The sequence below is a fragment of the Pristis pectinata genome, chromosome 24, assembly GCF_009764475.1.
Source record: "Pristis pectinata isolate sPriPec2 chromosome 24, sPriPec2.1.pri, whole genome shotgun sequence".
NCBI lineage: Eukaryota > Metazoa > Chordata > Chondrichthyes > Rhinopristiformes > Pristidae > Pristis > Pristis pectinata.
The window spans coordinates 5,189,501-5,204,978 of NC_067428.1; the positions used below are offsets into that span (position 1 = coordinate 5,189,501).

General features: G+C 45.9%; 1 protein-coding gene across 1 annotated transcript in view; it reads left to right on the forward strand.

Annotated features, from left to right (window-relative positions):
* Positions 1 to 15,478, forward strand: part of LOC127582617 (cathepsin L2-like) — a 195,890-nt gene that overhangs the window by 3,221 nt on the left and 177,191 nt on the right. The window contains exons 2-4 of the mRNA XM_052038060.1: positions 2,770 to 2,922; positions 3,890 to 4,111; positions 5,941 to 6,106. Of these exons, the coding sequence (XP_051894020.1) occupies positions 2,770 to 2,922; positions 3,890 to 4,111; positions 5,941 to 6,106 (541 nt within the window). The remainder of the gene's footprint in view (positions 1 to 2,769; positions 2,923 to 3,889; positions 4,112 to 5,940; positions 6,107 to 15,478) is intronic.

Here is a 15,478-nt window from a genome sequence, read left to right on the forward strand (position 1 = left end):
CACTTTAAGATGCCCTGGAGAGTGCCAGGGTCGTCAACGATTTCCCCTTCGGTGATGGTTCCAGGTAATGGCACAGTCGTCAGCAGGAACTCCTGTGGATGTTCACAGCCATTGCAGACACTGTATCCAGACCAGATATCGACTTGAAGTGTGAGTTGGGCCCAATGGGTGCTGCAGGAATATCAGGATTCTCTGAATGTGACTTTTTAATGCACTGCCTTCTAATCCCAGGGACAGAACAAAAACAGAATTAATGTGCTTCTCAAGGTGGAGAAAGCATTTCTTTTTAATTCTAATCCAAAATCAAATTACCACTCATCTAAAATCTGAAATTCAAACAGAAAATTGCTGGAAAACACTCAGCAGGTCAGGCAGCATTTGTGGAGAGGGGAAGTCAACTTTCAAATGCAAAACTGTTTCTCTCTATGCAGATGCTGCCTGACCCGTTGAGTGTTTCCAGCATTTTCTGTTTTTTTTTAAAATTCCCATTATTTTAATTCCAGTTGAACACAGAAGCAGATAACAACTGGAATGATGAAGTAACAACACTGGTGGGGGTGTGAATCAACCAAATGGATTTGCTGCCCTCAGTAAATTAGACATTGGAATTCTGATGCAGAGTTTGGTTTATGTTGGAGGAATGGAGACACCCAGCTTCCACCACTTCCATCTTCATTTTGATTCTTTCTGTTGGACTTGATATCACTTACAGTCACTGAATCCAGTTGGGAAGTTGTCCTGACGGGACAGTCTTGAATACAAACTACAGGTTGAAACGCTCTGGTCTGGCATTCTCCGTTCTGGCACGTCTTAACTCTGTACTTCACATCTGTACTAATTAATCTGTACTAATCTGTAACTCTAACTAAGATCTTACCATGATTCTAAAATTAACTAAGATCTGTAGTAATCTGTAGCTAATTAACCTAGTTTTGCGATCTCAGCTGACAGCGTTTTCCAACTCTAGGTTACAGTGTTCTCTATGTAACCCAAGAAGTGTCTAAAATAACAGTGTTAAAAAGAAGAGCTCTCTTGCTCAGAGGAAGGGTGGTCTGGAGGCAGCTTCTGTGGGTCCGGAACCGGTCAAGTCCCAAGGGTGCCAGTGTAGAGAGTTTAAACTTGTAATAGGCATCTTCCTGTGGGGTTTCATCCATTAGTGGCTACCGTTAGGCTCTAAGGAGATCCAGACTGTGAATATAAGATAAGACAAGATCAGATGGATATCTTTATTAGTCACATGTACATTGAAACACACAGTGAAATGCATCTTTTGCGTAGAGTGTTCTGGGGGCAGCCCACAAGTGTCGCCATGCTTCCGGCACCGACACAGCATACCCACAACTTCCTAATCCGTACGTCTTTGGAATGTGGGAGGAAACCAGAGCACCCAGAGGAAACCCATGCAGACACAGGGAGAACGTACAAACTCATTACAGACAGTGGCCGGAATTGAACCGGGGTCGCTTGCATTGTAATAGCATTACGCTAACCGCTACACTACCGTGCCTGCCTGACCAGTGATGCAGGGTTTCAACCCAAAACGTCGACAATTCCTTTCCCTCCCACAGAAGCTGCTCGACCTGCTGAGTTCCTCCAGCAGATTGTTTCTTGGTGTGAATATCTCCAGCTGAGGTTAAGGCAGCTCTGATTGGATGCATAGGTACAGCTCCAGAGATATTAAGCTGCTTAGTCCTAAGCCACCTTTTGTGGATCAGGACATTTTGTACAGTGTGTAACTTCATGCAAATTCACTTGTGGTACAATATGAATCAACCTCTGCAAAGTATTAATAATAGAACCATAGAACCATAGAACCATAGAAAACTACAGCACAGAAAACAGGCCATTCGGCCCTTCTAGTCTGTGCCGAAACATTATTCTGCTAGTCCCAGTTACCTGCCCCCAGCCCATACCCCTCCAGACCTCTCTCGTCCATGTATCTATCCAATTTACTCTTAAAAGTTAAGAGCGGAGCCCGCATTTACCACATCAGATGGCAGCCCTTCCACACTCCCACCACTCTTTGAGTGAGAAGTTCCCTCTAATGTTCCCCCTAAACCTTTCCCCTTTCACCCTAAAGCCATGTCCTCTCGTACTTATCTCTCCTAATCTAGGTGGAAAGAGCCTACTTGCATTAACTCTGTCTATGCCCCTCATCATTTTATAAACCTCTATCATATCTCCCCTCATTCTTCTCCGCTCCAAGGAATAAAGTCCTAACATGCTCAATCTTTCCTTATAACTCGACTCCTGAAGACCCGGCAACATTCTTGTAAATCTCCTCCGCACTCTTTCAATCTTACTGACATCCTTCCTGTAGTTCGGCGACCAGATCTGCACACAATATTCTAAATTTGGTCTCACCAATGACTTATACAACCTCACCAAAACATTCCAACTCCTATACTCAATACTTTGATTTATAAATGCCAGGATGCCAAAAGCCTTTTTTACAACCCTGTCTACCTGTGACTCTACTTTCAGGGAATTATGTATCTGAACTCCCAGATCCCTTTGTTCCTCTGCACTCCTCAGTGCCCTACCATTTACTGTGTATGTCCTCCCTTGATTTGTCCTTCCAAAATGCAACACCTCACACCTGCCTGCATTAAATTCCATCTGCCATTTTCTGGACCATTTTTCTATTTGGTCCAGACCCCTCTGCAAGCTTTGAAAGCCTTCCTCGCTGTCCACTACACCTCCAATCTTAGTGTCATCCGCAAGTTTACTAATCCAATTTACCACATCTCAGCTTTCTTCATCTTCTAGACCATGAAGGAGTTTGCGCAACTTTTGAATAAATTCAACAAAAAAGAAGTGGGGAATTCGACGTACAAAGTGTTTACAGCTCAGCAGAATGCTGACCTGCCGTCATTTGTTGACTGGCGCCCTAAAGGTTATGTTACTCCAGTGAAGGACCAGGTAAGAAGGGATGAAGGACTCCATTGATTATTAATGTGTGAAGTTTTGAAGAATTGCTGGTGAAAGATGATATCGTCACCCAGACCGTTACACACTGTGCAATGTTTTCCATTCAAGTTTTTCAGAGAAATCTTGGGTAGTCGGACTTCATTTTCAATGCACAACAATTGCTAGCATAAAAATTGCATTCTTAATGCAGTAAAACATCTCAAGAAGCTTTTTCAGGAGTAAAGCACACAGTGAACCAAAGCAGGACATACTGAGCCCAATATTGCCATTGTAGCTCGTAGCTCCCAAGGGAAGAGCTGGCAATCAAAGAGGAGCAATTCTTGGACAGAGGGGTGCCCACCATGAGTTGAGGGCAGGTTTTTGGGGGCTGCATCCTCAGCATGCTCCAGGGAATTGGCTCTCGGACCCTGCACTGGTCAGACTGCACAGGATCTGAAACACTGCTTTTCAGTGGGGGCAAAGGGCAAGGGCCAGTTATATGATCATCATTTTGATTTAGTTTAATGTTTTTAATTATTTCTGAGTGTGTTTATACAGTTTTCATTAACTATCTTTTGTAACTTTTATTTTGTTAATTACTTATTTCAATTGAAAAATAAAACAGAAAATGTTGGAAATACGCAGCTGGTCAGGCAGCATCTGTGAATAGTGAAGCATAAGAACACAAGAAAATAGGAGCAGGAGTAGGCCACGTGGCCCCTCAAGCGTGCCCTGCCATTCAATCTGATCATAGCTGATCTACACCGGCCAGTTCCCCATCACCCTCAATCCTCTGATCTTCCAGAAATGTATCTACTTCCACCATAAAAATGATCTAATATCCACACCCCTGAGGTACAGAATTTACCCATTACATATTTACCCTCGTGTTTCTAACCTCACAATGCGCTGTGCCCAGCTGCAAAGGTTTCAAAGTATCACGAGCACTTTAATCCCAAAGTGATTGTTTGTTTTCCAGGGACAATGTGGCTCCTGCTGGGCTTTCAGCACGACTGGAGTACTTGAGGGCCAGGTATTTAAGAAAACAGGAAAACTCATTTCCCTGAGCGAACAGTACCTGATGGACTGTAGCAGAGATGTAGGGAACCGAGGCTGTAATGGTGGATACAAAGTGCGATCCCTTCTATTTATCAAAGAAAAAGGCATCAGTTCAGAGCAATCCTACCCCTACACTGCAAAGGTAACCTTCCTTCTTCTTTAAGCTTCCTAAGAATTTTTATCATCCTCAGAAAGTTAATATAAGACTTTTTCTATTAGTCACATGTACATCGAAACACAGGGTGAAGTGAATCTGGGGGCAGCCCGCAAGTGTCGCCACGCTTCCGGCGCCAACATAGCATGCCCACAACTTCCTAACCCGTACGTCTTTGGAATGTGGGAGGAAACCGGAGCACCCGGAGGAAACCCATGCAGACGTGGGGAGAACGTACAAACTCCTTACAGACAGCAGCCGGAATTGAACCCGGATCGCTGGCGCTGTAATAACGTTACGCTAACCGCATAACGCTATTACTACAGAGGGTTTTACCTTATCTGTCAGCTGGGATGACTTTCCTTTTTAATTTTATATAATCTATATGACATAAATGCACTTTCTCTGTTGCTGTGACACTTTATTCTGCATTCTGTTATTGTTTTCCCTTGTACTACCTCAATGTACTGACATGATGAAGTGATCTGTATGGACGGCATACAAAACAGTTTTTCACTGTACCTCAGTACATGTGACAATAAGAAACCTATTTACCAATTTATATATATTAGCACACACTCACACACACACGTGTACATATTTATAAACATCTATATATAATATATAATAATAAAAATCTAATATAATTTCATAAAACCCATTAAAAAGGATTTAAACTAGATTAAGAGCATAGATATGCTTAGGATTTCCTCAGCTCGATGCTAATTGGGGATGACCATGGTTGCTTTGGTCGGACCTGCCCCATGGAAATATCATGAGGGTAATCTAAGCTTTCGACGATGATGTGAGAAGGGGGGACTCAGAGACGTCATCTCAGTTCTTCCTGCTGCTGAAGTAAGTGGTGAGAAAAATTACTCACTGTTACTCCATGGCATAAATGAGTCCCCTTTAAACGATTGGATTAGTGATCTGAGAAGGAGCTCTTTCCTCGGTTTGCTTTTAATGGTAAAGATGGTTATTGCAGGATTTTTAGCAAATGAAAACTAAAACGGTTCACCTATTTGTGCAGCATGTTGCCATGACCAATCAGTGGCAAACTTTGTGTGTATGTGGATGGGATTTACTGCCCCTGTGCAATCAGCAGTCAGTGGTTAGGGTGATGCAGTCTGTAACAGAAGATCCAGCTCACCTTGTGCTAACTTCCTTCTCCTGACTCCCCTGGGCTTCCTTCCTTATTATGACGCAGAAGGGGAGACCAATCAGTGCATGGGTCCAGCCGAGCGATTCCATCTGTCCCATTCTCATTCCTTGTAGCCCCGCACCATCTCCTTCACAAGCTCGTCAACTCCCCTTTGGTTCCTGAGTCACTTAGGTCCATGTGGGGGACTGGTCATAGGCAGGGGGGACAGCTGAGGAATTTATTACAGCAAGGCTTGCAGGTTGGACACATGAGGAATGGAAGGCTTACTTGAATGCATCAATTAATAAGGATTTAAGCTGTAAGAAAGCTACGGACGTAGATATGCCCGACTTTCCTCAGCGCCACACATGGAAAACTGGAGTCATGTCCGAAGCCCAAGGCTGAACAGGGCCCACATTAGCAGAGGGACTTTCTTCAGGCGCTCCACCAGTGCAGGCTGTCAGGTAAATTGGGAGCTGGATTGTAGTGTGGGGCAAGGGGGTTGGGGGTTGCTGTGGGGCAGACAGGCCTGGTTGAAAGGAGCTGTGGTTTGAAAGGGAAGTCAGGGGGAGTCTCAGATTCGAGCAATTGGTAGTAGTGTGACTAGTGACTGTGGATGGGGGGAGGCATTGAGTCTGGGTGGGTTTATCAGCTTTCTACCACCTCTTTCTTTCAGGATGGGGAATGCAAGTTCAACAGAAATGATATTGTCGCCACTTGCAAGGGTGTCAGGAAGATTCCGACAGATTCGGAAGCGGATTTGGCTGCAGCTGTGGCCACAGTTGGACCGATCTCTGTCTCCATCGATGCAGAGCACAGATCCTTCATGTTGTACAAATCAGGTGAGAGCCACGGACCAGGAGGTTCTATTGCAGAGCTCGCCATTGTGCAACCTCCAGTGATCAAACGCTCGATCAGTAAGTGGAGACCATGGACTGGTGCACTGTTTGTCTTGATCTAACATTAGAAGAAATTGTTCTGCATGTATGAGACCCGGTAATGCAAGGGGCTAGTTCACTGAAACAGGCCTCATCCACAGATCCAGCCCTCCTCGGTGCTGTTGTTAAAGGGACCTCCCCCTTCCCCCACTGCTGGGAACTCCGAAAGCTTCATCTTAAAGGGCCAGATCGTGCTGACCCAGTCCCTCTGGCTCTGCCAGCCATGGTCCTCCCTCATATCTGGGCCTAATATGGATGGCCCCTCTTGCCCCTTGAACTCAGTGGCCTGGTCTGGGTTCCAGGGGCAAGGGAAGCCGTCCGTAAGCTGGAGGGGAACTTCTGCAAAAATTGTCATTTATTTTAATGGGTTTTACATGTCTGGCATCCTTTAATAACAGTTAAAATCAAAGTAAATATATTAAAATTGTAACAATTTTAGAAAATAAACTAAGAATACATGGTGACAACTGAAAACATTAATAAAGCAAAATAATTTAAAAGTATCTCCCATCTATCCAGTCAGTCCAGAAATCAATCGGATTTCAAATGGACCTGGCCCAATGTCCCAGGGGGATTTGCCCCATGCCACACTATGAAATCCGCCCCCCCCCCCCAAGAATTGTCCTGCAGGTGGGGTCCAACAGTGCCCCAGATGTGTCAGCAGGTCCCATACTGGTATTTTCCACAGCATGTCAATGGATGTTGGAGACCGGCTGCGGTTCCAATGCTGGACACTGGAGGTGCTGTTGGGACCATTGGCGCACTGTTGGGCCCCAGGTGTTTCTCTGAGTGCTCCCTCCCACCAACCATGCCTCTGGAGTGCAGACAATATTCTCAGCCGCTCCCAGTCCTTCCCCTAAAGGATGCTCCCCTTTTGTTTCCCCAAGCCTTGCCATCGTTTTCCCAATTCTCATTCCCCTGATCATCTTCCCACCATCTTCACCCAAGCTGCTTACCGAGTAACATAACCTTGACCTTTATTCTCCACACTGGTACCAGCTTCTGGATGAAAGGATGTTGTGGGCATTACGTTGTGCAAAGACTGTTCTCTCAGGTAACAACATCTTGGGCCTCCTGGGCATTAGAGAATGGCTGAAGTTGGGGCTCCCACTCCAGGGTAACAGTATGTCATCCTCCCTAGGTATATTTTATGAGCCTCACTGCAGCTCTGCCAGGCTGGATCATGAGGTGTTGGCTGTCGGCTATGGGACTGAAGATCAGAAACCGTACTGGATCGTTAAAAACAGGTACGTCGGTGGGGATGGAACTGACACATTAACTCAGCCACAGAGTTCAAACTGGCAATGCTGCACCACTTCAGTCTTTCCACATGTACAGTACGAGGGACAACATAGTCATGTAGCTGGTGGACCTGTTGCCTCACGGCTCCAGTGACCCCGGTTCAATCCTGACTTCCAGCACTGTCTGCTTGGACTTTGCATGTTCTCCCGGTGATTGTGTGGATGTCATCTTGGTGTCCCTGTTTCCTCCCACATCCCAAAGATGTGTGGGTGGGGAGGTTAATTGGCCAGTGTAAATTGCCCTTAGTATGGAGTTGAGGGGTAGAATCAGGGAGACGGGTGTTAAGGGGAATGAGGGGGAATATAAAATAGGATTAGTATAGTGTAGTGGGTGGTTGATGGTCAGCAGGGACTCGATGGCTGAAGTGCCTATTTGCATGCTGTATGACTATGACTCTAATGAATGACCTTCCCCCATTGAAGCTCTCTTGCATCTTTGTCTCTTGGAGCTGTTCGAGTTTCCTCCTTGCACGTTCCAGAGAGCCAGGGACACTTACTGCGCTGCACTTATAGAATCAATAGCACAATACAGGCCCTTTGGCCCACCATGTTGTGCCGACCTTTAAACCTCGCCTAAGACTATCTAATCCCTTCCTCCCACATATCCCTCTATTTTAAAATCCTCCATATGCTTATCTAGCAATCTCTTGAATTTGACCAACGTACCTGCCTCCACCACCACCCCAGGCAGCGCATTCCATGCCCCAACCACTCTCTGGGTAAAAAAACCTCCGTCTGATATCTCCCTTGAAATTCCCACCCATTACTTTAAAGCCATGCCCTCTTGTATTGAGCATTGGTGGCCTGGGAAAGAGACGCTGGGTGTACACTCTATCTATTCCTCTTAATATTTTGTACAGCTCTATCATGTCTCCTATCATGTCTCCAAAGAGTAAAGCCCTAGCTCCCTTAGTCTCTCCTCATAATCCATACTCTCTAAACCAGGCAGCATCCTGGCAAATCTCCTCTGCACCCTTTCCAACGCTTCCACATCCTTCCTATAATGAGGCGACCAGAACCGGACACAGTACTCCAAGTGTGGTCTAACCAGAGTTTTATAGAGCTACATCATTACCTCACGGCTCTTAAACTCGATCCTCCGACTTATGAAAACTAACAACCTATAAGCTTTCTTAACTACCCTATCCAGCAGTGAGGCAACTTTCAGGGATCTGTGGATATTTGTTCTGAAGCAGATCGTAGGTGGGAACAAAATTTCTGTTTATCTCTTTTCCTCAATCCTGGGCTCTTTCCTGGATATTTTGGATATCCAGCAAGATACTTTGGATACCTTGCACCATTCACCCCGGAGCCTGTCCTTGTGGGAGGTGGAAAGGAACCTCTGAGGGTAAAGAGATGCACAGTCCTAACTGAGTCTAGACCCATGGGGTTTGTGCAAGAAAGAGGTGCTGAGGTCAAAGACCAGCCACAATCCTGTCGAATGGTGGAACCAGGACAAGGGGCTGATTGGCCGACTCCTGATGATCCCTTTCTGCAACCCATTGCACTGAAATGAGACACTTAACATTGGCCAGCAGGGTCAGATAGAGGGCGCTTCTAACCGGAGCTGCTTAGGTGAGACTGACGGGAGTATGTTGAACAACCTCTCCTCCTGACTCGTGTGACAGCAGATTGAGACACTGTAATAGGTGCCCAGTGTGTCTTCTGATGGGAAACACAGGGCCTTTGGAAGGGAAGGCTGTGAACTGCTAGTTCCCCTTATATTACCTTAACTACTTCTAGCTCTACAGTGGCTAATCTCTTCACCCCCTCCTCTCCCTGCCTCTCATCTAAAGCAAAGATAATTGATTTTAAACAAGTATAAAGATCTGTTTAATCAGGGCATTAATGCAAATCTTTTTGGTCCATTTAGTTGGGGGACAAGTTGGGGCATGGAGGGATATGTCCACATGTCCAAGGATATGGATAACAACTGTGGAATTGCGACAGATGCGGTTTATCCTGAGGTGTAACGGCTGCCTCTGGTGGAACTGGACGGCACTCCACAACATGAACCGGATTCCTAAAGCTGTTGATCCGATGTATTATTGTTAACCACAGAGCCGTGCCTTACTCTTCTCATTGTCATTTACAGCTGTAACAGGCTAAAAGAAAGTACATAGAAACTTCCCTGTTGCAAGGATTGTTCAGAGTTCTTAGAAACAATATAACAGTTACTATCTGTATGTGCTTTAACAGTTATATTTGTACATTTTATGCTCGTAGCAACGTTGCACTTTAAAATTATTTTACAACAATATGAATAGGTGAATTGCAGTAATGTAATAAATCTTATTACTTGTCAATCTGCGAGCCCTGTTTATGTAACTACTGATAAAATGGGGTGAGTGAACTAACTGCGCTCTATCATTCCAGCTCGGGCCCAGTCTCCTGCCTCTCTTCCAGCGTCAACGTCTTTACAGCAAAACACATTCCACAGAAGTGTTCAAGGTGTCAGCGTTGCTGGTTTAACTGGCCTGCTGACCTTTCTGCTGGTTAATGGCAACAGTCCGTCAGATGAATCTTTCATTTATCTTTCAGTCTTGCATTTCAGTCCATATGTGAGAGAGAGAGAGCATGAGAGCGAGAGAGTGGGAGAGAGTAAGAGAGTGAGAGAGAGAGAGAGAGAGAGAGAGAGAGAGAGAGAGAGAGAGAGAGAGAGAGATTTCGAGTTTGACCAATGCCAAAGCACCCAATTTTAACATGAGGAGTTTTTAACAAGTAGCATTGTGGACACCTAATGGAGGGGTCTGTTCAGAATAGAGCCAAGCACATTGACCTCATCCAGAGGCAGTTCTCACCAGGTGAAGGCAGTATCAACAAAACAAACCAATCCAATGTTCTGCACAAAGAGTTGTCACTTCAAGTTTGTTGGGATGTGGATATCACCAGCTCTGCAGTCATTGCCAACTCCTGATTGCTTTGAGTGGGCAAGCTGCCTTTTGAACTGCCAGGCCATTCAGGGGGCAGTCAATATTGGCCAGTCTGGACCCAGGTAACGGCAGCAGTTTCCCCCAGAAAGGCATTAGTGAACCAGAGAAGTTTTTTTTACAAAAATTCATTGGTTTCAACATTTCTGGCAATATTTTTTAAAAATTCCATACTATTAATTAACTGAATTTAAGTTCCACAGTGGATTTTTTAAACTTATTTTGACACGAAGGAGTCCCTTTAGCCAATACCTTCCATGTGGATCCCAGCAGAGCATTGTTGGCCTAGGCTGAAGATTACAGGCCCACTAATGTAACCACTGATCTGTTACTCTGCCCGCTACTGTAGTGAAAGGACATTCACCAAGGTCTAAGCAGCTGCCAACACATTGTTAAGCATGGCGGTTGTTTGTATTTTGGGTGGCACAGAAGTGCTGCTGGCAGAGCCTCTGCCTCATGGCTCCAGTGACCCTGGTTCGATCCTGAGCTCTGGTGCTGTCTGTGAGGAGTTTGTGCTTTCCCTGCCACAGTGTGGGATGCTCCATTTTCCTCTTGCGTCGCAAACAGTGCGGGTTGGTAGGTGAATTGGCCGCTGTATGTTACCCTGAGTGTAGGTAGGTGGCTGGAGTTGAAGGGGTATGCCTTTAACTTACAGTAATCCTAGAATGTGTTGTTGTATACACTGAAACCAAAACGTGAAGCCACCCTCTCTGCACAAAACGTGGTCAGGTTCTCCTTCCATGTCACAGACCCGTCTCTCCCTCTCCTCCCATTCCTCCACGGTTCCCATCTGCCCTCCCCACCTCCCTCACTTGATCCCGTGTTCCCTTTCCTTTCAAATTCCATTATCTTCAGCACTTTGTTGCTTCCACATTGCCTCTCAGCTTCTGGTGCTATTTCTACTCTCTCGTCCTCCATCTGCCCCTCTTCACGTGGATCCATCTGTTGCTTGTTAGCTCCATCCCTTCCTTCCACCTTTTTACACTGGCCATCTCCCTTCTATCTCTCAGTCCAGATGAAGGGTCTCGAACTGAAACGCTGACTGTCCATTTCCCTCCACGGAGGCTGCCTGACCCGCAGAGTTCCTCCAGCATCTCGTGTGTTGCTCCAGATTCCGGCGTCCCCAGTCTCTTGTGTCTCCATCTCCTTCTCTCACTCTGTCTACTTAGACCTGTGTTTGGACTTGGCCTCTATGTGGAGTTGGTAACTGAACTGGGAGCTGCTCTGTATCTGCACTTCATGGGCTGCACTCTGAGAAGGACCATGCAAAGAACTCACACGTAGTGCAGTTGGCACAGAATTTAGGTAGTTCTCAAGGGCACATCATCCTAAACACAACTCAGCACCAAACCATAGCTGGACCTCAAACTCAACAATGGTTTTCCAAGAGTGATAGAAATCACCCAGGCAGAGGGGCCACTCAACTCCTCCTAGCTGTTGCCAACCGAGAAAAGGCAGAGTCAGGAAATATGGCATAGGAGCAGCAAATGTTGGAAATACTCAGCAGGTCAGGCAGCATCTGTGGGGAGAGTTAAAGATCCTTCGCCAGGATCCTGTACCGGTGCTCTGTTTTGTGACTCCTTCCCTGCAGATCCTTTTGAAGGGCAAAGGGGAAAGTGCAGGGAATGGGATCGATCTACCGGGAGCAGGCACGGAAACAATGGGCTGAGTGGCCTCTTTCTTTGCCAGAATAATTTTATAAATTCCATGAATTTTCAATCTATATCCCATTCCCTTCCAAGTTAAAGGGTGAGGGTGGGGACAAGGGGATTTTGAATTTTCTGTAGGTATTGAGGGGCTGGTGGGGATTAATACTGAGAGGCAGTAATTCATCAGCTTGTTGGGTTCACTCCAGTGTGTTCATCTGGGAGACACAAACCCTCTAGAGAGGTGGGTTTTCAGTTGGTAAGTGCTAAATTGAGTGGTGGTGACACTGATTCACTTGCTGGGGCCACAGATTTTTACGAGTGAGAGCACAGCAAATGCAGAGAGGCCATTGAGGGGCCCCTGGCTATACTGAAGAAGGAATCTTAAGAATTATAAGAAATTGGGAAAGTTTGTAATATGGTCAACTTAAGTATCATATAAGTTAGAAAGAGGTGATGGGAAAATGGACCAATCGTGGAGATGGCTTAAAGGTCACTTAGAAGAAACAGGCTACTACTGAGAGCAGGGGAGTGTTTAGATTACAGGACATAGCTGGCTGGAGCAGAGATAAACAAACGATGGTCAGAATACAGCTTAGGTGCAGGACAACTGATCGTGAGATAAGCTGAATCATGACAGAAGGGCAAGACCATAAACCAGAGCACTCAATTGTAGGGAGAATGGGGGAATCTACTGTCTGGCAAAGGAAGTAACGTCCCATTTGTCGGACAGTTAGAGGCAACCCCGGCAGAGGTAAAGCAAAGATCGAATACTACAAAGAGAAGTGGGCTATTGATGAAATTGTGAAATCTGCATGTAACTATTGTAATGCGAATACTATACGTTGCTGTAAGTCTTTTGGATCAGTGGAGTATCTTTGAGCTCTCACTCAAAGTGCTCCCCAGTGGACACTGTAACAGGCCTGAATAAACTGACGTTGGAGAAACTCACCACTGCTGTACAAGAGATTTTCTTTGTGTGTTGTCCTGTTCTGAGCGGCAATTAAGGGGGCAACTGGGCCCCACGTGAAAGCCAGACTCAGGGTGTAGGTTAAACATATAAATTCCTCCTACAATACATCGCACCTTCACCTTAGCCATCTGTATTGTGTACAGTTTGTCCTCCTCCCTGGAAGTTTTATACCAGCAAAGCACTCCGGTCGACACCGACCTACTGATGGCCCAACGATGCCTCGATATTCAAGTCCCTCCAATGGCCTCACCCTTCACTGGATATGAAAATACCTCTTGCATTATTGATGCTCCTCCAACTCCCAGCTCTTCTGCAGTGTCCATTTCCTCTGCCTCACCATCCCTTCACCAATCTAAGTTCTGGCAACGGCTCCTTAACCCTCCTTGCCTCTCCACTTGTCTCTCCTCCGACCGGCATACTAATTGTACATTTCGGAAAGTGACAATGGGATTTATAGACAAGTTAGAGAGGCTCACTTACTCCAACAATAACCAGAATGCTGGAGGAACTCGGAGAATGTTCATACCATTGGGTTGCAAACTATCCAAGTGGAATATGAGACGTACATTGAATTTTCCGGTTTCAGGTGACCCGCACCACCAGGTGTTCTTCTCCTACACACACTCACCTGTCCACCCAGTCCACCCATGTCATCCCCCCCCCCCCCCCACCCTTCCCTACCTGGTTCCATCTGCCCATCATCCCCCTCCCCATCTGGTCCCACCTATCACCTAGCAACCTCCGTCCCACCCCCTCCCTTGGACTGCTGGCAATCTTTCCCCTTCCCTCTCAGTCCTGATGCAGGGTCTCTTTTGCCTCCACAGATGCCGCCTGTCCTGCTGAGTTATTCCAGAATTCCTTTATTTGTTCCAGATGCCAGCATCTGCAGTCTTGTGTGTCTTCAGGCTCATTTATTTACTAAGATCGAGGTCTAAGTCCATCACCTTCTGTTTGGTGGACATTTACCTACCATTCCATTACTACCATGGACATGATGATTCTCACAGAGGCTTTACTGAGTGGGTGGAATGAAATCCAGAGCCAGACCCACTTAATGTGATCTCCAGGCTCAGCTACGCAGGCCAGCCACGGGACTGTAACATGAGATCAGCTCTGTCAGGTTGTAATAAATGCAAAAAATGCTGGAAACATTCAGCAGGTCAGTCAGCATCTACACAAAGAGAACCAGAGTCAGAGCTGTCAGGCTATATGTCTTGCACCACCCAATCTTCCTGTGTTTGCTGCCCGCAGACAGTTTAATAGTCCCAGATACAGAAACGGGAAAAATTTGGCGTAGTTGGCAAGGAGACTATTTTTCAGGGTGTTCTGGTCCATTTGCCCAGACTTTGTATGGTAGATCCCAAGGGATCTCAACGGGGTGGATCTGGAGAAGATGTTTCCTCTTGTGGGAATATCTGGAACTAGGGGTCACTGTTTAAAAATGGGTGATTGCCTACTTAAGTCAAAGATGAGGCAATTTCTTTTCTCTCAGAGATGGTCTTGAATCTTTGGAAGCAAAGTCTTTGAAGATTTGTAAGCAGGAGGTAGATAGATTCTTGATAAGCAAAGAGGTGAAATGTTATCACTGGTAGGTAATTGGTTTATTATTGTCACATGTATTGAGATACAGACAGATTATTCCATACATTAGTACATCGAGTTAGTACAAAAGGGGAAAAAAAACAGAATGCAGAATATAGTGTTACAGATACAGAGAAAGTGCAGTGCAGGTAGACAAATAAAGTGCAAGGGCCATGATGAGGTAGATTGAGAGATCAAGAGTTCATCTTTATCAAATGAGAGGGCTATTCAAGAGTCATAACAGTGGGGTAGAAGCTGTCCTTGAGTCTGGTGGTATGTGGTCTCAAGCTTTGGTACTGTCTGCTCGAAGGAAGGGGGGAGAAGAGAGAATGACTGGGGTGGGAGGGGCCCTTGATTGTGTTGGCTGCTTTCCTGAGGCAGCGGGAAGTGTAGACAAGTCAATGAAGGGGAAGCTAGTTTTCATGATGGACTGGGGCTGCGTTCACAACTCTCTGCAATTTCTTGTGGTCTTGGGCAGAGCAGTTGCCGTACCAAGCTATGATGTGGTGTATGATGTTATAATCAGATCAGCCACGACATTATTGAATGCTGGAGCAGGATCAATGGGCCGAATGGCCTACTTCTGCTCCTAGTTCATATGTCCGTAGCTCCAACCGGGGGCAGCATTTACCCAACCTGCCTCCAAATGATAAGAAACAGCACAGAAGTCCAGCACTCAGTGAAGGAACAGTAGAGAAACAATGATCACAATACTGGAGGACACACTGGAGGTCTTGTCCACAGAGGCAATTTGGGTGGAGCTCAGAAGTAGGATAGGTGCAATTACACTGATGGGATTACATTATAAACCTCCCAATAGCCACCAACAGGTGGAGGAACAGATA